The 21,861-nt window shown below is 44.7% G+C and overlaps 1 protein-coding gene across 1 annotated transcript; it reads right to left on the reverse strand.

The window, feature by feature from the left end:
* Window positions 1-361: 361 nt before the first annotated feature.
* SLC25A18 (solute carrier family 25 member 18) lies at window positions 362-20,492 on the reverse strand. Its single transcript, XM_048500747.1, is given in 12 exon segments — window positions 362-2,569; window positions 3,304-3,379; window positions 3,986-4,140; window positions 5,518-5,710; window positions 7,473-7,591; window positions 8,724-8,814; window positions 9,495-9,550; window positions 12,650-12,667; window positions 12,669-12,767; window positions 14,382-14,474; window positions 16,351-16,399; window positions 20,320-20,492. Coding segments are annotated over 10 exon segments (969 nt in total). The 5' UTR covers window positions 14,402-14,474; window positions 16,351-16,399; window positions 20,320-20,492; the 3' UTR covers window positions 362-2,427.
* Window positions 20,493-21,861: the final 1,369 nt, after the last annotated feature.

Genomic DNA, 21,861 nt, shown 5'->3' on the forward strand with positions numbered 1-21,861 from the left:
TACCTACCAAGTGCTTTTGGGAAACTGCGCAGGAGCAGGTAGGGGTTTTGCCCAGTAAGGTTTCTGATTGGCCATTGGAGATTTGGTTGGTTGTACAGATTTTTTGTAAATGTTGCTATGGCAATAGCTGCCACGATGGCACAAGGATCTTCACTATCTGACTGAGGTTAAGCTGCAGTAGCTATTTTGTGACTGGCTTTCAAATATCATTTCATGACTGTTCTCATTATGTTAGGTCAGAATTCAGGAGGTGTCTGCAGGCTTCAAATGATTGGGGCGGCAGAGACATAAGAAGAACTAGAGATCAGCAGGCGTCTTGTGTTACTGTGAAACTGAATGATTTACAAAGAAGTCATACATGTTGTTATAATTTTATTGAAAATTAGCAGAAATAGTAATTATCTACCTTATAGTTCTATCCCAGCCTCACCTATTAAAGCAAAAGGACTGTGGGTAAAATCCCCCCAACAAAAGATTACCTAGCTTCAGCCAGTGTTCCAAAATTTCATTGTTTTAAGCCACGTTGACTCTTCCTGTTGTATCCTGAGAGTTAAAGATGATGATGAAAGAATTCCCCATTTGTAATACTATAATAGAGTTGCAGGATTTGTTTCCTCTTCTGTTGGGAGGTCACTGGTGGATGCAGCTCTTCTGTTTGCTTGTGCAAAGAACAGCAGCCCAATCCAAAGGGGTTGGTAGTTGCACGGCAGCAGGGGACAGCAAATCTCTGCTGCACCCAGTCCATCTCCAAAAAAGTTTCAGGTGCTACGGCAAGCACAAAAATTGCACACAAAAAAAAATCCCCGGCTGCCGTGCAAACCCATATGCAGGTCAGTGGACTGCGCCTACCTTTTTGATGCTGTAATGCATGCCATCCAAAGGGGGCTGAAAGCCAACTAAAGATGGTTGCACCCCCTAAACACCCCATCAATGCTGGCATGGGCTCCTGCATTAGAGGAGCGCCAGCGCAAAGGCTTGGGCAGCACCCAGGCATCGCATTGGCACAACTGGCCCTGTGGCAGTGTAGATTTCTCTTACATCAGTGTAAGGGGGCATTGACACCAATGTGGAGGTCATGCCAGTTGCAGAGCCCTTTCTGCCCCCCACCCCCCTTCGGTGTTGCACTGTTAGTCACTTCCTCTTGGCCAGTGGTTCTTCTTTAGAACAAACATTTTTAGCATGTCAACTCAGACTGTTAAAAAATAAACTCTTCTTGGTGTATATTGCTATGACCCCAACTTATGCTTGTTGACGGCCCATAACTGTTCCCTACCCACTGAAGCCGTGTGCCACAGTAGAAACATATGCAGCGAGACAAAAGGCTGTGCTTATTGTGTTATTGACAGACAGTGAAAAGAAAGTGGGCAAAGCCTCTTCAAAAATAAATAGCGAGCTGGCTCTGTGGAATAAGGCCGTGCTTCCCATGAAAATGTTGTACAGAGAACGTGCCATAGCAGAAATGTAGAAGGTCTAGTTGTACAACTCGACCTGCAGGCACCAGAGAAAAGCACCACATAAAATATGTGTTCTGTTAACGCAGGTAATGTATAAATAGTCATAACTCAGTAGAAGGTTCCAGGTTCAAGCACCATGCATAGGAGCACTTAAAGATTTTGCTGCAGACGTGAGCTATTGCCAGTCGAAACAGAGGCTTGGATGAACAAACAGTCTGACTTGGTCAATGACAACTCCTGTAAAAGAAGCCTGTGTCGTTCTACAATTTATAAGCCTCTCTGTTAATACTTGTGTCTGCTTCCGATTGCAATTAGTGCTTTCCAGCCACTAAACAAGCTCTGATACAAAGGAAAAGGCCACTTCGAGAAGCTAACCTTGTTCAGTCTTGTCTGACCTGACTTTCAGTGGTAGTATGAACCAAACCAGCACATAATTGCTATTTAACCCTGGATGGTTTCCATGTGATCACTACAGTCTTCTCTCATCCTCCCCCATTTTCAGAGAAACTGGGCAAGAAAAAGAAAGCACGTGGTTAAATGGGCAGGAGTTCTCTGAATCTCCCCGCCTCCATTAAGAGTGGCTTGTGGCTTTGGCTACCTCTGCTGCTGTCCTATATCTTGTTTTCAGGATCAAACACTAGATAATTTGGTTTTAAGAATAGCCGTCTGTCCAATTAGAAGAGAGCTGCTTCTGCTCCTTCCTGTTCCCATTTCTGCAGGTACAATAAGTGCAATGGTTCACTCAATTGCATTAACATCAGATTGCAGCCCTAAGGACAATAAGGGGTTAACTTTTGCCAAATATCCACGTCATGATGGAGCACTGAGCATTCTCTTCCTGGGGCAGAGAAGCCGCACATCTTGCTTGCAGTCTGTCTATATATGTTTGCAGGACAGTCTTGCTGTCTTTCCAACAGTCTGTTTGGAGAACCGATGCAATCCTGAACCGTGGTCGGCTCGGTTGAAGTGGGTGCTACTGGAAGGCCCCCAAAATGTATTCTCCAATGCCAATGAAATAGACCCCTTGAGCTATGCCAAACAGAGGCGCGATCACCAGCGCACGGCATCCAGCCCCTTTCATGAAGGCAGCTGGGCCCTCGTGAATCCAGACCTTCCTGCAGACAAGCAATTGATAAAGTAAACACAAGCTGAACAGTTCTACTGAACATCGACAAGATGCACACAGTAATTTTCACAGTGCAATGCAGGCTTTCCCCCAAGAGGCATGAACAAATTTTCCTAACTCTTCCCATTTTCCTTAGTTTTTGGCAGAGGACGAATGTACCATCAAATTGCATTTGGAGCATAGGGACAATGCTATTACACTGGCATTTCCTGCAGAAAACAGATATGCATCCTGTGTACATGCATTGAGAATATCTGGTTCCAATCAGGCAGAGGTGTATCTAGGGAAATTAATCTAGGGAGGGGTATCAAGGGAAATGAAATGAAAACGTATCCCGGTGCAAAATCTGTTTTCCGCCCCATATGGGTGGCCGCCCTCCCCTACCATACCAAACAACTTTTTTTGCACCAGGTCTTGAAGTCAAGTGTATGGACATGGGGAGGAAGAAGGGGCGTGGGGGGTGATTTTCCACCCCCCCATGTGACTAAATGGCTGCAGCCCGTGGACATTTGACTCCATATGTCCCCCTGGGTGGTACGCCCTTCTCCCAGGTTTGAAAACTATCTCAGCATCTCTGGCATATACATTCTACAGCAGGCAAAGAGTCAGTCTGATTTCTTTTTCCTAACTAGTACTGTAGGGACTGGTGAATGGAAAGCCTTCAAATGAAACCGTTTCATCACAGCATCTGTTTCATTAAAACTGTTCCCCAGCTTAGCTTACCTGGCACAGTCAATGATCCCATTATAGGTGTCCTCACCCAGGCCTTTCTTGAGCGTTTGAATTCGGGTTTTTAAAACTAAAACAAGTGAGAAATTAATTGAACGGTATACAATCTAATCTGCTTTACAGAATTTATTTTTAATCTGAAAAAGTACAGCTCTGTTCATCTCTTGCCTTGAAAACTTGAAGGGGTCACCACATGTCAGCAGTGACTTCACAACTCTTTCCACCTAAATACTACAATGTTTCTTAGTAGCTAGGAACACATGGATGAACTGTTCACAAAAGCAAACAGGTGGCCATCTTGTTGAAGTGTGGATTTGCTTCACAGTATAGTTGGAAATGGCATCGTTTGTGTAGCAGCCGTGAAAAGGGCCTAATGGAACTTGCTTTGTCAAGTCCTAGTTGACTTATGGCAACCCTGTAGGGTTTTCAAGGCAAGAGATAAACAGGTGATTTGCCATTGCCTGTCTCTGTGTTGCAACCTTGGACCTCCCTGTTGGATCTGCCACCCAAATACTAACCAGGGCCAACCCTGCTTAGCTTCCAAGAACTGATCAGAGCAAGCTAGCCTGGACCATCCATGCCGGGGCTAACTTACTTTGAGGAGATCTTGTCTACTTCAACTAGCAATACTGTGGCCAGCCAAAGTGAACAACCACATGCACCATCTGATAGTTACCATCCAGCGGGGTCACTGCCACCGCAGCCACAGATCCTGCCACGCAGCCAGACATGAAGGAGTGCAAGAAAGAAGCTTTTTCTTCGTGACGCTTCTGCCCCAGTTTGTTGATGTTTGCAAAGAGTGGGAAATATATAACGGAGAAAGGGACATCCCTGTTGGAAGTGGGAAAGAAACTTCTTAGTAAATGCTACAATTATATGAAACACCTTCACTCTTGCTGACCTTTTACGGAGCCAGTGCCATAGATTACTGACCCAAAATCCTCCTGGCCCTGCTTGAACACTGCTATGCCCATTAGGATTCTCATTACAATGGCTAAGTTGTGTCTATCATGTATAATTTCTTACAAAAATTTTTTTAACCTTAGACTGATGCTTATGGTGGTCTTGGCTAAAGCCCCTGTAGTGCAGGACAACTGTGATCAAAGTACCTATACCCAACAAATGGCATGGGCTGGGACATCACTGAATTGTTGAAGCTAACCTTTAAGATAATTCAGTGGCAGACCATGCAGGCCATTCGTTAAACGCTCAGAGGGACACAATGTGCAAAACTAGCCAGAATCTTAGTAACCACGGATACAGAAAGTCTGAAAAGGGCAAATTACACGTTACACATCAGCCCAAATATAACAGAGCCTGCTGGTGTCCTCTTCTCCCTTGCGAAGCACTCTGGCCCAGATTACCTCAAAAACACAGGTTTGGATCTCAGTGGAGAGAGAAGTAACTTCAGGGACAGTTCTAGGGGAAACTCATGGAAGGGGTTAGGCAAGCTCTTCATTCCTTCCCATCCCTTCCCTTCCCTGACGATGCTTCAGAAAGGGTAAAGACCACTGGAAATTCATTACATGCAATGACAGTATAATGTGTCTCTTGCACCAGAGCCAGTGGTTCAAACAGAAGACCTGCAAGAATTCGTGTTGACCTTAATATGGTACTTTTTACTTTCAGCCAATCCATTTGACCGTTGTCCTTCCCATGTATGGATAAGAAGCAGACAGCATGGCGGGAATTTGGAAACCTCTCTTTGGAGCCTGAAGGAGTACAAGGCTGAGCTTCTGTCCCTCTGCATATATTTGGCTGGGTGTAGTCAGATGCTTTTACACACAACTAATACAAAATCCCAAGCATGATCAAACATGTTCATGAGCTTTCCTCCACTGACTTTAATATCCAGAGCAGCTGTGCACCCAGACATAGTCATGGCGCTGACCCTCAACGTTGAAACCAATGGAGAAGTTCATGTGCTCAAAGGAACGCATGGGTAAGAAGCTCCAACACCAGCAGAGGGCTCAGAAGTCAAAGACCTTCCATTTGAAGAAGATGAAATCCTTCTGGAGTATGAAGACAGTGTGTGTTGAGAACGAGTCCTTTCATGGTGTGGGCTAAGCCCTTTCATTGTCCAGCACACATCATGCTGACTCTGTCATCCAAGTATTAAGTGCCCCTCCCCAATTGTCCTGAACCTACCAGGGCTGGTCATCCTGGACAATATTAAGTGGAAGGAGAGCTCCCACCCCCGCTTTTCACCTGAGGAGGGTGGCCCCCAGCCCTTTATACAGGCCTGCTAGTCCCTGGGTTTGCAGGAGTTCTCTGGCAATCACAATGGCAGAGGGCCGTTTGGAGGCTGCCGTAGACCCGGAAGCATGAGGCTGTCCTGGCGGTGGGTGGGTGGTGGGAGCAGCTGGACCATCCTGTCTCAACGCCTTCTGCTGATGTGCGGCTAAAAGAACAAAGCCACGTCATTCTTTTCATGTGCTCCTAACTTCTCATAGTGACTACACCATAGGTGTCAACTCGTGGCCCTCCAGATGTTATGGACTACAGTTCCTATCATCCCCTGCTGGACTACACAGTTTCACCACTAACAGTATCTACAGAAGTACTTTATGTCTCGTCTTAAAATCGGTGCTATTAGGTGCTATTATAGGCAGAAATGTCAATCCATTTTTTATTTGATTGCCTGACTCCATCTTTGCCCTCCTCTATCTTGCGAGACTCTGAGCCCATGACTGATCCGATCACACTCATGGCCTGTTGCAGGGTCTTAAATTGCCAGATTCCAAATATATCCCATCACCCCTGCTATGATCTATGAATGCCCCGCCAGATTCCATGTGGCCCTGCCTTCTAATTTATATTCAAAAACCCTACAAAGTATGACGCAAATATGTTTTACCAGCTAAGGGCTTTTCCAAATAGACTATCTTTTAAAATGTGTGTGTGAAGTGCCATGAACTCACTTCTGACTCATGGTGACCCTATGACTCAATGTCCTCCAAAACATCCTATTGTTTACAAGCCTGGCTCAGGTGATGCAAACTGAGGGCCGTGACTTCCTTTACAGAATCCTCTTTTCCTGCTGCTTTTAACTTTTCCTACCATTATTGTCTTTTCCAGTTAGGCTTCTCTTAATGTGACCAAAGTACAATAGCTTCAGTTTAGTCATTTTAGCTTCTAGGGAAAGTTCAGATTTGATCTGATCTAGGACCAACTGATTTGTCTTTTGGGGGGTCCATGATAAACTCTCCTCCAACACCACATTTCAAAGGAATCTACTTTCTTCCTGTCAGCTTTCACACCCATACATAGCAATCGGGAATACTATGGCATGAATTAACTTGAACACGGTTGCCAGTGAAGCATCCTTACACTTAAGAATCTTTTCTAGTTCTTTCATGACTGCCCTTCCCAGTCTCAATCTCCTGATTTCTTGGTTGCAGCCTCCCTTTTGGTTCAAGAAGAATAATTTGGATTTATACAGCGCTTTTCTCAACCATAAAGAGTCTCACAGTGGCTTACAAACTCGTTCCCTTCTCCCCAGTGGTATCCCATGTTCCCAGGCACACGTAATTTCGTCATGTGGGGAGCACTGGCCGGGTTCCCACACCCAAACTTTCCCGTGGTGCAGCAACCCAGCTGGTGCCCAGCAGCTCCCTCTCTGTCGGGGTGCCACTTGCTGGCTGAGTTGATTGTTGCGGCTGCAGGCCAGCTCCCGCTTCCCCCCTCCAGAGAGGCTGGGGAGGGCAGGAGCTGGCCTACCACTGTGGCACCCACCCGCACCACTGTCCACTGCCGAGCCCCGTCCCCTGGCCTCCCTGCTTGGGGAGGGTAGGAGCCAGCCTGCAGGGAGGCTGGTGGAGCAGGGCTCATGGTGGACGGCCCAGGTGGGCACCGCAGCAGTAGGCTTGCCCAGGAGCTAGCCTGCCTTCCATCTGAGTCACCTTTTCTGAACCCCACTCCCCCCCAGCCTCCCTGCTGGTTCCCATAAGCGGTGCAGGGGGAGGGATGCTTTAAAAGTGACAGGTTATTATTCACAATTGTTGGGGAACGGGAGTGCATTTGAGAAGAAACCATTTGAGAAGAGGCAGAGGCAATCAAACCCAGTTCTCCAGATTAGTGTGAACCTGCTCTTAACCACTACACCACGCTGGTAAAGCAAACCTCTGACCTTTCATGGTCTCCAAAAGATATCCCTCACTCACCCAGCCGTCCAGCATCCTGGAGCTGGATCTTCAACATTTCCATTGGGGATGTGACCACCACCTGACAAGTCCCAGCTCCGCAGCCGGCAAGCATCTCCCTCACCAATGTCAACTGTTTTCTGTTGAGAAAAACACAGAAGAACAAGAATAGGTTGAAATAGTCATTCACAAAACAAATAGACTGAGGGTCGCCAGTTGAGTAGGGCTCCCTGCAAATGGCATGAGGTATCTTGTACCTTCCACAATAGCTTCATCTGCAGAAATCATCAGGGGAATATTTCATGGTCTCAGAGTAAACACTATCAACTCCTAACTGATGCTGAAGAGAGAAAGTGCCATGGTGTTGCCTGATTTCATCATCACTCAAGAAGTTGAGCAGGATAGGTACTCAGATGGGAGGCCACCAAGAAAGGTTCTGCAGAGGAAGGCAATGGCAATGGCAAACTGCTTCTCTCTTGCCTTGAAAGACCATTCTTGGGGTCACCATATAGCTGCAACTTGATGGCACTTCCATTTGTATGTAATTGATGCTGATAAAAATTACAGGATCAGAGGCTAGGAGGAAAGGTGACACCACCACTAGATTGATCCAAGGCATGAAATCTTTGACATGCTCATCTTTTCCAGTACTGTGAGACAGTCAAGAGATTTCACTGATTCAAATGTAGTTTGCCAAACATAGCCCTTGAAATGATCCATTATTTTCACTGTACTTTCTAGTTCATTCAGATCCCAGCAAATCTCATGTGCAATAAATATATAAAAGAATTGTCATGTCAATTGCATCTGAATTAATAGTATTCTTAGCATCTCAGTATATCAGTTCTTCCTGACTGTGTACACTGGCATTTACAGAGCCTAAGTTGGGGAGGTAAGTTTGGGGTCCTTACCAGGACCCAGAAAGCCAGTCTAATTACACTATTTCAGAAATAGACATTAATCTTTCATTACTCCAGAGATGGGGTCATGAAGGATAGGAGCATGTTACAGATTTGTTCTTGGTCCACACAGATGATTCTTGGTCCATGTCCATGCAGGCATGTATGGTCATGGATGTACATGTGTGTAGTCCCTGCATTTGCAATAGACACAAAACAAACATGCAACAGACACAAAACAAACATGTACGAAAGCATATAATGTCTTGTACGTAGAGCTAGAAATAGCCTTATTTCTTAGCAGTGAAGTACCCTGATGTGCAAAAAATGTTTTGAGCACAGCAAAAAGAAGAGTGAGCTCTTTCCCCCATACCCATCCTGGGAGAGCAACTGTCGGAAGAAATCATTGGCTGCCAGCTTGATTGCTTTTTCAGGAGTGACCAGAGTCAGGTTTACAGCAGCTCCTGTGTGAAGACGGGAAAGTGATAAGGATTTGCTTTGGAGTAAAGGAACACACTTCCCCCCTGCAAGACATATTTTGGATGCACCTAATCTTGAAAATCTGATTAACTGCCACTTGACCCAAGCACATGCAGATTAAATATTATTTAAAATTAGATTAAGCCAGTTAAAACGTTAATGATAGTGCCATCCCACACAATGCAAAGGCTACTAAATATTTCTAGAAGTCTTAACATTTCCAAAGGATTGATACAGCTCCTTGGACTTGGTGCATGTGAATGCGAGAGGGCACTGTTGCTCAGTCTCAGAGATTGTGATCATGGGACCATAAGGGGGAAGTATAGCAGAAAACATGGGTGTTTTTTTTCCCAGAGGACCAACACTGCTTCAAGTTGGGAAAATGGTAATGGAGACTTGAAGTCTCTTCTTCATGCACACTGCAATTGTGATCTGAATCTGGCATGTTGCGTGCAGGAATTGTGGGATACCCGCATCTTAAGATTTCCTGTTACACCAGGGTAAAGATCCCAGACCCAATGAGTACACTCTGAAATGTATGCTTGGCCCTCTGGAGTACACAGATGCAAGGGGAATAATTCAGAAACACAGACTGAATCGATGGCTTTGAGCAATTGCAAATTTAGCAGTAAAAGAAGATGCTTCTGTTTTTATAAAGACCTACCTCGATACATGCCGAAGAACCCCTCCAAGCGAATGGTTTTCACCAAACAATCCCGCCTGGAACCAGATGAGGGAGTAAAGAAAACATGAGTGAGCCAAGATAAGTTTCAGGACTGACTGGCTAGTGCAGGGGTCTGCAACCTGTGGCTCTCCAGATGTGCAGGGGCTGATGGGAATTGTAGTCCATGAACATCTGGAGTGCCATAGGTTGCAGAACCCTGGCCTAGTGACTATGAGTCATATCTGAAAGCTAGTACAACCATTTGGGGTAGAACCGGAAGCTAATTTTTTGTCTAGTTCAGAGAATGGTTGTAATCCCACCACTTAGTCCTTTCGGAACTGGTTGTTAAATTATTTGAATCCTACCACTGGTTGGGGGGTGTCAAATCACAGCTGACTTATGGTGCCCTGGTAGGGTTTTCAAGGCAGGGAATTCAGAGATGGTTTGCTATTGACTTCCTCTGCATCATCATGACATTGGTATTCTTTGAAGACCTCCTATCCAAATAACTGCCAAGGCCAATTCTGTTTAGCTTCTGAGATCTGACAAGATCAGTCTGGACTGGGCTATCCAGGTCACAGCCAAGCAACATAATTAGGATGAAAAAGAGTTCTAAACAAGGAAGTAGTTGGTGAAAACCCAGCCTCTGCCAGGATGGGCCACAGCTTGACAGCAGAGCATCTGCGTCGCATACAGAAGGTCCCAGGTTGCATTCCAGGAATTTCCACTCAGTTCTCATTTAGTGGCCATTAGGAAAGCCGCTGTCATGAGCCAGGAAGACAAGGAATTGGAAGAAGAGCCAGACGACACTATAAACTAGGAGCTGGCTTCTTGAGAAGAGAGGCAGGAACAGTGTCAAGCCCTTCCCTGCCAGCAGAGACTGGGCCAGGTGCAGTGCTGCTGGAAGAGTCCTCCACAGCCTCGGTGATGGGCCAGTTGCACAAAGGAGGCAGAGGCAGCAGCAGCTCAGTATTACAGCTCGTTATGGGAAAAGGCTCTGTGAGCCAGAGGCGTAGCTGGGCCAAACTGCGCCCGGTGCGCATTCTATATCCCCCCCCCCCCCCGGCACTTTCCCCCTTCCCGCCTTCCCCCTCACCTTCGTTCCTTTCCTTTCTTAGAGCCAGGGGCAGTTTCACTCATTGCAAAACGGCTCGATGGGAACTCCACTTCCCAGGGAGACCCTAGAGCCCCAAGGTCTCCTGGAAACTGTAGTTCCTCAGCCCGTTTTTACTGCGAACAGGCCTTTTGCAGCCTGAAAAAGTTCAAGAAAAAGGAAAGGAACTAAGGTAAGTGTGAAAAGGGGGGTGGGGGGGCATCGCAGGGGGGTGCTGCTGGGGGGAAGAGGGAGGGGCCTGGGGGCGATTTTCTGCGCCCCCAGGCGTGTGCCTGGTGCATGGCGCACCCCCCATCCCCTTGTAGCTCCGCCACTGCTGTGAGCTAGAAACAGCAACATCAGAGGAGAACTGAGTCCTTGAAGGATCCTGGCCTCACTAGTAAGGGCCTCCTATATAAACCCTGTCTTGGCCTTGGCTCTGCCTGGGTGCAATGAGTGTACTTCACAGGGAAGCTCCATGCACCTGGCTTCCTCTTAGTTTCTAGCCCAGGGGTAGGGAACCTGCGGCTCTCCAGATGTTCAGGAACTACAATTCCCATCAGCCCCTACCAGCATGGCCAATTGGCCATGCTGACAGAGGCTGATGGGAATTGTAGTTCCTGAACATCTGGAGAGCCGCAGGTTCCCTACCCCTGTTCTAGCCTGTCTGCCTGCTTCCGCTCCTGGACCACCTGACTTCGGACCGGCCTGAATACACCTCTGCCTGCCACTTGCCCTGACTTCAGACCTGCTTGACTAGGCCATAGCACAACCACCTTGAGCAGATTTCTGGAGATGCAGCATATACATTTTCTGAAGCAAAGGTGCTTTAGATCTATTACCAGTCAGACTGAACAATACAGAACTAGGTGGACCAATGGTCTGACTTTGTAGCAGTCGGCTTAATAACCCAGTAAGTCAAGGACCCCCAGTGTGGTGCCCGCGGGTGCCAAGTATTTTTAGAACATGGGCGGGGCCAGGTCTTTACACCCAGAGTTTCTGATTGGCCACAAGAGATTTGATGGCTTTGCTTAGGCCACAGCTGCCACCACACCACAAGGTTCTTCACTGTGTGACCAAAGACAAGCTGCAGCAGACGTTCTGTGACAGCTATTTTGTGGCTGCGCCCACGAGTGCCAGAATTTCAAAGGTGTCTGCAGCCTCAAAAGCTGGGCTTAGGCAAGTGGTCTTAGGCAAGATGCTTCTTCTTGTCCTCTGTCCTCATGCGTCGCAAGGAATGCAATTTGAAGGCATTTTGCATGGGAAGCACGTTGAAGGATGACAAGATTCAAGTCCAGTATCCCCTTAAAGCAGTGGTTCTCTTCCTAATGCCGCGACCCTTTAATACAGTTCCTCATGTTGTGGTGACCCCCAACCCTAACATTTATCCATTTTACAGATGGAGATCACTGATGCAGAGAGTCTGAGGCGACCCCTGTGAAAGGGTCGTTCGACCCCCAAAGGGGTCACGACCCCCAGGTTGAGAACCGCTGCTAAAGACTAACAAAATTTCCAGGGAATAAGCTTTCCAAAGTCAAAGCTCTCTTTGACTCTCAAAAGCTTTCACCCTGGAAATCTTGTTGATCTTTGAGGTGCTATAAGACTCAAATTTTGCTCTTTTCCTGCAGACCAACATGGCTACCCATGTGAAATTATTCTGAAGCACTGCAATTGCTAGCCACTAATTACATTATCCACCTTTCCTCTGGGAAACCAGACAATCTAAATTACTATGTCAGCTGCTACAGTCCTCAAGGTTAGTCTAACTCAGCTTGCGCATAGGTTTGCTGGATGAATTTCCTATTTTTTTCCCCAGCTCTGGAGCATTAAATAGCAGAAATCATAATCACACTATCTGGGAGCCCAATAAAACCAGATCCAAAATGTTGTGATTTGCACTTTGTAGATATAGCATCCTCAGGAACATCATGTAAGTGAACAAACTGGGGGGGGGGGTGGGGGACATAGGGAAGGAAGAAATGTTGAAGCCAACCCCCAAATAACCAGGCTTCAGCTCCAGATCAAATGCCCCCCACACTTGAGCAGATCTTAGACCACATACATTCCAGTGTAGACTCCAACCTTGCCAGTTCTGGCATCTGCTCACAAAATCACCAGACATGCGTTCCACTCCCCTCAAGCCCAGTTTATTCGTACCATTGATCAGTTTTGCTGGAAGGCTAGAAAGGAAATGGAGAAGTGTTAGAGTACACATAGCAAGTTTTTTTGTTTTTGTTTTTTTTCCCTCTCGGTGTGGTGTAGTGATTAAGGGTGGTGAACTGTAATCTGGAGAACGAGGTTTGTTTCCCTGCCCCTCCAAGTGAAGCCTGCTGGGTGACCTTGGGCCAGTCACGGTTCGTTCAGAACTCTCTCAGCCCTATCTGCCTCCCAAGGTGTCTGATGTGGGAAGAAGGAAAAGGAGTTTGTAAGCCACTTTGAGACTCCTTACAGTTGAGAAAGGCAGGGTAGAAATCCAAACTCTTCTTCTGCTACTAAATGGGCTAACAGCACCGAAAAAATTGCCGGAATTGGACCGCCAAAGGCGGATTCACTTCGTCCCTTGTCCGGCTCCGAAGCTGGTGGGAAATGGCACGGTCAACTATTGGATAGAGATTTCTCTACCCAAATCACCGCAGCCAAGAAAACATGTCCCTCCCTGTATTTTTCTCTCCGTTTTGAACAAATACACTTGGCACGGCATTTCTTTGAAACCCTGCTCAAAGTCATGTAATGCTCGCCAGGTTTCACGCCATGCCTTCACCTTGTTGCCGCAGACTTTAATGCGCAAGATATCGCTCACAGCCCGGGCAAATCTACGGTTTCCTCAAGCTGAAATCTCTCGGCCCACCAATTACTACACCGGCCGCTATCAAGTCTCCTCGTATTCCGTTAAAACGGTATCCGCAATCTTACTCCTTTACAATTACCCCATCTCCCCAATTCCGGAATATCATAAATTACATCAAGAGCTGGAAATCCCTGATCTTTCGTGTTTATGATAGTGGCAGACTTTCTCCAGCCCATCCAGTACATTTCTTTTGACCTGCATTGCCTGGGTTCTATACGCCTGTGGTATAATCCGCTTTTTTTTGGCTATTGTCAAAATGTTTCTCGTCTATGCCAATAAAAGCTTGTTTCAGCCTGCAGAGTACCAAAATGCAATGGATCCCTGCAGATCTCCTCTTCTATACTAGGTTTCACACAAAGATGTTAATATACTGTATATTCCTCTACCACAGAACAGAGCATGCCTGACCTTCTTTGTTGTAGAATGTTCTGCTTGGGTCCTAGTGCCTTCCTAACCCTGTTCCCTTCATCTTTTTGAAAATAAAAATACATTTTGGCATAAATATTTTTGTAACAAAGTACCATGTTCAAAAGGCAGTGTGTAAAAATGAATGATAATTCTCATATTCATTTTGGACTACATTCTTACGCGGAAGCATACATTTTTCTCAACTGCCGCACATCAACTGACCGAACCAACATCTTTATGTAAAACAAAGTATAGCAGAAGCATTCTTCTTCTTTTAATCACTGGAAGATTGTTAGTCCTAAAACAAAAGCCTTTCTTGAAGACCAACCAAAATAACAAGATAAAATGTCTAAGCTTTTGAGTTATTCAAGACTGTTCATTATACTGATCAAGAAAATTTAAACAGAAGAGAAGAAGGCATCCTGTGTTCTATTTTGCATCCTGTCCACTGGCAATGCAGCTGATCAGCATTTTCATTTCTGGAGGACAAAATTTCATAGTTTAAAAAAAAGGGAAGGATTAAAAAAGCTTCACTGACCTGATCTTTTTGTCCCTCATCGTCCCACAGAGGATGTTTCTTCTTGACAGCTGTTGACACAGGAAAATGTGTTCCGCAAGGAGGCACTTCGCTCTGTTTATAGATCAGTTGGGAGAGAAAATACCATTTCTGCATTTTGACACACAACTTGCCTCGACTGGACCACAGATAACAAATGATGGTGTCACCTCAAACACAGATGGGCAATTTCTTCACTTAATAGACTCACAGAGAACATGATTTTTATCAAAACGTGCGGCTTGATACATTTTGCACAGTGACAAATCTATTTACACACTGTGTTGTGTTTGAACAGCTGAGAATAAGACAGAAAAAAACAGACAAAGGAATAATATAGGATAGCATGCCATTTCCTTTCAAGCTTCCTAACTTTATGTATTACATATCTATTATGGCTACTGTTGTCAGTGCCGGGTTGGGGAATAACCTGCAGATTTGTGCGGTGGGGGAGGTACAATACAATACAATAGACCTTTATTGGCATAAGATACAAAAGCGTGGGTATAGACCATCACTAAATTTAAAAGAGTTGTACATGGCGTCTATGAGTAGTTTTACATTCTAAAATCACACTTCATTTATAAAAATAACGTAGATTAAAAAATTTTGTCCATTCCATTGTACACGGGATTGTGAACAGGTATAGTAAAACTACATTTAAAAGACAGGATTAAGATATTCGTTATTCATAGCCTATTTACTAAAAAGGTACAGCCTTCCCCAAGATCTATAATTTGTATATACTAATTAATACTATAAATTACTATAATACTATAAATTACTAATACTATCAATTACTAATACTATAAATTAATTAAATTTCCATAAAATGCAATAAATAACAGTGAGCTCCTTATAAACACCTTCTAAAATATCCCAGGAGTATCAGAGGTATGGAGTGTTTCACATTTAAATAGTTTTGTACTTGCCTATTTTATATACCTCTTAAGGACATGACTTGCAGCAAATAATTGGCTATTCTCCCAAGTATGGAAGGATTATTACTGTTTAACAATTTTGGGATTGATATTTTGGGGGGCACATTTCCCATTATCGGTAGTACTAAAGCTTCCCTCTGGGGATTATATTTTGGGCAATAACATAAAATGTGGTCCAATGTTTCCACCATGGTGGGACAGAAAGGGCATAGTCTATGTGATAGAGGCCGCTTCTCAATCCGGCCTTGCAAAAGGGCAGGGGAAAAAACATTGCATCTGGCTCAAGTCAGTACCCAACGTTGTTTAGAATCCGGGATTTGTAATAAGTATTTGGCCATCGTGCCAGGCTCAGGGTTTATGCCAAAGTACAATGGGGAGCATGTTGTTGTTGCACGATTGATTAGATGTTGATACTCCTGATCATATAGTCTAAGTTTAATTAGGCTATATATTTGTTGGGGGTCCTTCAATACCAACTCCTCTAATGAGAATCCCAATGAATTGAGTTTACCATTGATTATATTGGGTGGGGGAGGTAGAGCCCAAAGAGGATGGGATTTGGGGAGGGGGTACTTCAGTGGGGTGTGATGTTACAGAGTCCACCTCCAAAGCAGCGTTTTCTCCAGGGGGGCAGATCTCCAGGGGGTTGTAATAATGGGAGATCTCCAGCTACCACCTGGAGGTTGGCAATCCTAATTATGGCACTGATTATTTGACTAGTCAAGGGTGTCATACTGAATTTTGCTTAAAACAGCAGCTTGTGTTCAGTTCAGTGATGCTTAAAGCATTCCTCAATCTTAAGGAGCCATTGTATGACGGAAAGGGGAAGACGCTGCAAACTAGTTGGCTGGTAGCAACTGAAGAATATCTCCCTCAGTCTGTCTATCCTCAGCTTTACATGAGTATTTAAAACTTCAGCATTCCCAAGATTTGTCAAAGCTATAGCACAGAATGAGGGAAGGTCTTCTTGGAGGGGACCATCTTCTCCTTGTTGTCATTTTGTTTTTTACCTGTAGTTCTTGTAATGAAACTTCTTGTATTGTAAGTTCCTTTGGGTCCCTGTGGGAAGAAAAGTGGCAAAAATAAAAAAATACTTCTCCCAGAGGAAAAGCCACTTTTATTGGCTCCTTTGCTGGAAGGATTCAAATTTTGTTGAGCAGACGACTCAATATTTTGTCTCCTCGGTCAATGAAAAGACTTCTTCCTGCTCAGACTTTCGTCAGAGCCCAGTCCTGATAACAGAATAGGGTCACTGTCTTCCCGCAGGCAGCTTGCCAAAGCCCAGGGCTGGACCCCAACTGTCCTTCTGGTTCTTTGTGTGTAGGTTCTTTGGCATGTACAGAACAGTCCTCCATTATGCCATACTACAAGCCCCAAGATTCTTGGGGTCTTCTTCCTATTTGCCAGCATTAGTTTTACCCTTGAGTAGACTTGTTGAACAAAACAGACTTTTTAAGTATCAACGTTAAGGAGGGACCCCAGATATGGACAAGACCTCAAGGTTGGGAAATTACTGACAATTTGGGGAGGAGCCTGAGAAAGGCAGGATTTGGGGAGACACCTCTGCAGGCTATAATTCCATGGACTCCACCCACCAAGGCAGCCATTTTCTCTGGCGGAACTGACATCTGGAGAGCCATTGTGACTCTGGAAGATCTGCAGGCCTCCCCTGGAGGCTGGCAACGCCCAGCCTAGGCCCAAGAAGCTTGAAAGGTTTTACAGCCTGAACAAGAAAACCAAATGCTTCAAGCAAACTGAAGGGCAGACAAATATATTTTTATTCTCTGGATTGTATTCCAAACAGTGATATAAACAATACATATCTTATTAGAGGTGATGCGCAGGGGTTGTCAACTCTGATTAGGAAATCCCTGGAACTATGGGGGCAGACACAGTCTGAAGAAGGAAGGAACTTTAGCAGCCATTCAGACTATGTGGTGTTCCTCTGCCCAGTTGTGGGTCTTTTCAGTCACTGCCACCATACTCTGCAATGGTTTATCAGAGAATATTGTCTACTCTGCAGGCTTTATTAGGACTCCGTAAAACAATCATGTTTCCAGAGACAGTGCTAAGTTGTGAGAGTGCACTGGCTTTGGTCTGTGGAGACATTTTGTTCCGGCAAGCAAACTTATCTTACTGTTTTATCTTAAGCCTGTTGGTATAATTGTACAAAAGCTGCATCCTCTTGTTTGACAGGAGGAAAGTGGTATATCAGCATGTCAAACAAATAAATACCTTGTTTGCGATCAGTGATATGGAAGTTGCAATTTCATTTGTGTGAAATTAAAAAGTGCCCAGCCCCAGACCTGCTGACATTTGATTATAGCAGCTCCTGAAATCTGTGTGCTAAATATAGAATTGAACGTTGCTGTCTTTTTGGCTTAAGCCACGAGATGGCAGCAAAAGGCAGAGATGGCAGTGCTGGAGACAGGCAGTAATGAAAGAAACAAGGAAACCAAAGCACGTTCAAAATATTTCCATAGCTTTAAAAGGGCTGGGTGCGCCCTGATGCCTTTGTTATCCCTAAACAATATACTGTGTGTATTTATGGTCGTCATCATATTGTTCAGCCATTATGCTGTTTTGTTTTTTTGTTTTTGCCCAGCCCAACCAAAATCAAAGTCAGGCCAACAATATCGCAAGGCCAATGAGTCATACTTCAGCAATGAATCATACAGAGTCTGTTCATATTTATTTAAATATTGCAGATGGTATGAAAGTTCTCTCTGGTCGTGTACACAACTTGTGGCTTTGCAGTTAGAGCACTTAGTTAGGTATGACTAACAAAATGTTGCAGAAGTTTATTATTGGAAGGGGGTAATGGCAGGATTTGAAATGGGCACAGTTCAGTGGTGGGATTCAGATAATTTAACAACTGGTTCCAGTTGTGGGATTCAAATAATTTAACAACTGGTTGTTTACAAGCACCATTTTAACAACCGGTTCTGCCGAAGTGGTGCGAACCTGCTGAATCCCACCACTGGCACAGTTGCAGTGAGTTGTGCTATTCTGACTTAAGATCTCCAAAGCAATGTATCCCAGCATTCAACTCTAAAATAGAGTTGATTGGTCCATCGTATAAACCTATGTGTGAACCAAGAGGAAAAGAGATTCGATACATATTTGACTGGTAGTTTTGTTGTTGGCATCTGTGATTCATGGCTACTAGTTCCCCCCAAACATCTGAAGATGCCTGTAAATTACGACAGTATTGTACAAGTGGAATACATGGATAATAGGATAAGGAATCTGGTCATGTATTAATCCAACATGGATCCAGGCAATGGCATACGTCTCATTCTAAAGGTTCATGAGTGCGTGCACATTCAAGTCACAGCTGATTTACAGCAAGCCCATGGAGGTTTCAAGGCAAAAAAGACATACAGAGGTGGTTTGCCATTGCCTGCTTCTGCCTGGGCTGAGGAAGTTCTGTGACTGGCCCAAGGTCACTCACCATGCTTCACGTGAAGGGGCGGAGAATTGAACCTGGTTCTTCAGATTAGTCCACCAACCTTAACGACTACATCATGGTGGCTCTGTTCAAACGGTTAAGGGGACTTACAGTTTTTTGAAAGATGGGCCAACAATTTCCTGCTGTTTCTCCTCTCCCACTGAAGAACCCCACTTACCTACTTGGGGGTTCTGCTAACCCCCAGGAAGAATTATAGAATCATAGAGTTGGAAGAGACCACAAGGGCCATCAAATCCAACCTCCTGCCATGCAGGAACACACAATCAAAGCACTCCCGACATATGTTCATCCAGCCTCTGTTTAAAAACCTCCAAAGAAGGAGACTCTACCACTCTCCGAGGCAGTGAATTCCACTGTCGAACAGCCCTGACAGTCAGGAAGTTCTTCCTAATGTTTAGGTGGAATCTCTTTTCCTGCACCTGGAATCCATTACTCCGTGTCCTAGTCTCTGAGGCAACAGAAAACAAGCTTGCTCCCTCTTCAACATGACATCCCTGCAAATATTTAAACATAGCTATCATGTCCCCCCTTAACTTCACTTCTCCAGACTAAACATCCCCAGCTCCCTAAGTCTCTCTTCATAGGGCATGGACTCCAGACCTTTTACCATTTTGAAAAGAGGTTTAAGGAGCTCTGCAGCAGGTGAGGATAGTGAGAAAGGCCCACTCCAAATGATTCACAGATCACTGGCTACATGCCAATGCCATGCATAAAGTTGCACATTTTCGTGTCATTCTGCTGTTCATAAGGAGGGACAAAGAGTGTCGTACACAGTACTGGTGGCCTATTTCTTGGCTGCTGAAAACCCCACTCAAGGCACTCTTGACTCCTGACATTTTCAATCTATATGCCCAATTTTAAGGGCTTGAAACTTGTGTTAAAATCCCAATCGAGATGCTGAAACTCTACTAGTTCTAGCACTTTCGTGGCCGGAATTTGCCATGTACATCATATATAAGACAATGAGAGACGTGAACTGTGGACATGGTCTGGATGGCCCAGACTAGCCTGATATCGTTAAGTCTTGGAAGCTAAGCAGGGGTGGCCCTGGGAGACCACCCAGGAAGACCAGGGTTGCTACGCAGCAGCAGGTAGTGACAAACCATCTTTGAATGTCTCTTGCCTTGTGAGGCCAATGGGGTCATAAGTCAGTCATGATTTTATGACACTTTCCCCCACCATAGCTGAGATTAGATAAAGGCAGTTCTTATTACGTTGCTGAAGAAACCAGTGATGGGCCTAAACAGCCAATATCTGAGATCAAGTAATTAGTTTCAACGTGAGGTGTCACGGAAAAACATCCCATTCCTAAACTATTATGAATCGAAATGAAAGTTTAACTGCTTTGAATAGTTGAGCTTTGGATTTCCCCACCACACCTGAGCAGAATGCACAAAAATATGCCATGAAGTCACTTAGTGGTCCTTCATAAAGGACTACATATTTGTTGGTAAAACACAGGTATGCATTCAGATTTGTGAAGTTATGGAAGAAAAGGGAAGCTTACCTTCCTTATGTGTGAGATGGCAGATTCCTCCCTTCTTGCAATTATGTTGAGCGTTTGACTCACATCTGGATTCTTCCAACTAACAAGACCAACCCCAGTTTAAGGGATAGTGCATAAATTCCCAGAGAATTAAAAGAAATACTATGTGGGGAAAAACTTGTCCTTATTACTTATGAAATCTTTCCTTTTAGGGCCTGGCAAAAGATACGTCCCAAGCCCTACATTGGAGGCTTCTCCCAGTGGGTGGAGATAGGTGGGTGGAGATGATACATATCTAAAAGGAAAAAATGTTGCGTTTCTAAACCTTGAAACAGGTTTTTAGACAAACACTTTCTGCATAGGCAAGTCCTGCTTCCTCAAATGCCAGCTGTAGTCAACTGAGTCATTAGTAGCAACACAGAGGATGAAAAACGTGAGTTGTATGAACTGATGCCCTCAGTTCATACTTCATCCCTGCTTGAAACCTCACTGTGTTTCCTAGTGTCAGTCCAGTAGCTGTGGGATGGAGAGACTTACCTACCTTTCAGAATAAATAAGTAAATAATAAAATACCCTTCAGAATTGTCATACATGTTATGATGATTCTGCACATAGAATTCTTTGAAGATGTGAAAAATGCTAGTTGAAAAGTTTATTATTGTAAGAGGCAGGAAAACCAGCTGCTGGCTTAGTAGTCCACATCTACTTTGGGCCAAACATGTTTCCTGAGTGCTGAGCAATTTTACACCAGTGTATCTTGAACAAGAGAGAGCCCACTCACCTGATATAAGATTAGGCTTCAAGTGCAATATGGAACAGCAAGGGAACTTACCTGTGCAACGCTTAAAGGGCTCAGCACCTTGTTTAAACTGTCCCAGCCCATATGTAACATTAACACAACTGGGCCATACCTGCTCTGGTTACAGATTTCTGGTTTGCTCCTAACATTGCATATGCTGCAAATGAAAAACCTGCAGTGCTTTAACATCAAACTGATTATAATGTAGGAATTATGTAGGAATTGGCGGGACCTTTGGACTTTATGTGGGAATTGGCAGGAAACTTGCATGATTATGGCTTGAATTCACTGAAGAACTTTCTCCAGGGGGTGGTGGATTTTGCCAGTCCCTGTCAATTGCAGACCTCCAACTCTCTCCTCGTGCTGCGGAGTCCCGTGTCCCCAGGAGCAGCATTTCATGAGTATCTTGGACAGTAACAAGTGTGGGGAGTTTGCCCTGAATGCACAGAAATCCTTCACGTTTTTGGAAACATTTATAAAATTCCTGAATGGAAGTGAATGAATGTTGTTCTTTTAAAAAAAATTACTTATCCCCAGGGGAGATCAAAAATACCTCTTCCTGCCCTCCCGCTCACGATCTGCCTACTTTCATAGAATCAGCATTGCTGTCAGATGGACATCTAGACTCTGTTTAAAACCCACCAAAGGAGGAGAGTCTGCGACCTCCCTAGAAAGCCTGTTCCATAGAGGAACCTCTCGGACAGGAAATTCTAATAGTTAATCAAAAACTCTTGATTTCAACCCATTGGTTCTGGTCTGACCTA

Source organism: Sphaerodactylus townsendi, linkage group LG06 (genome assembly GCF_021028975.2).
Source record: "Sphaerodactylus townsendi isolate TG3544 linkage group LG06, MPM_Stown_v2.3, whole genome shotgun sequence".
Taxonomy (NCBI): Eukaryota; Metazoa; Chordata; class Lepidosauria; order Squamata; family Sphaerodactylidae; genus Sphaerodactylus; species Sphaerodactylus townsendi.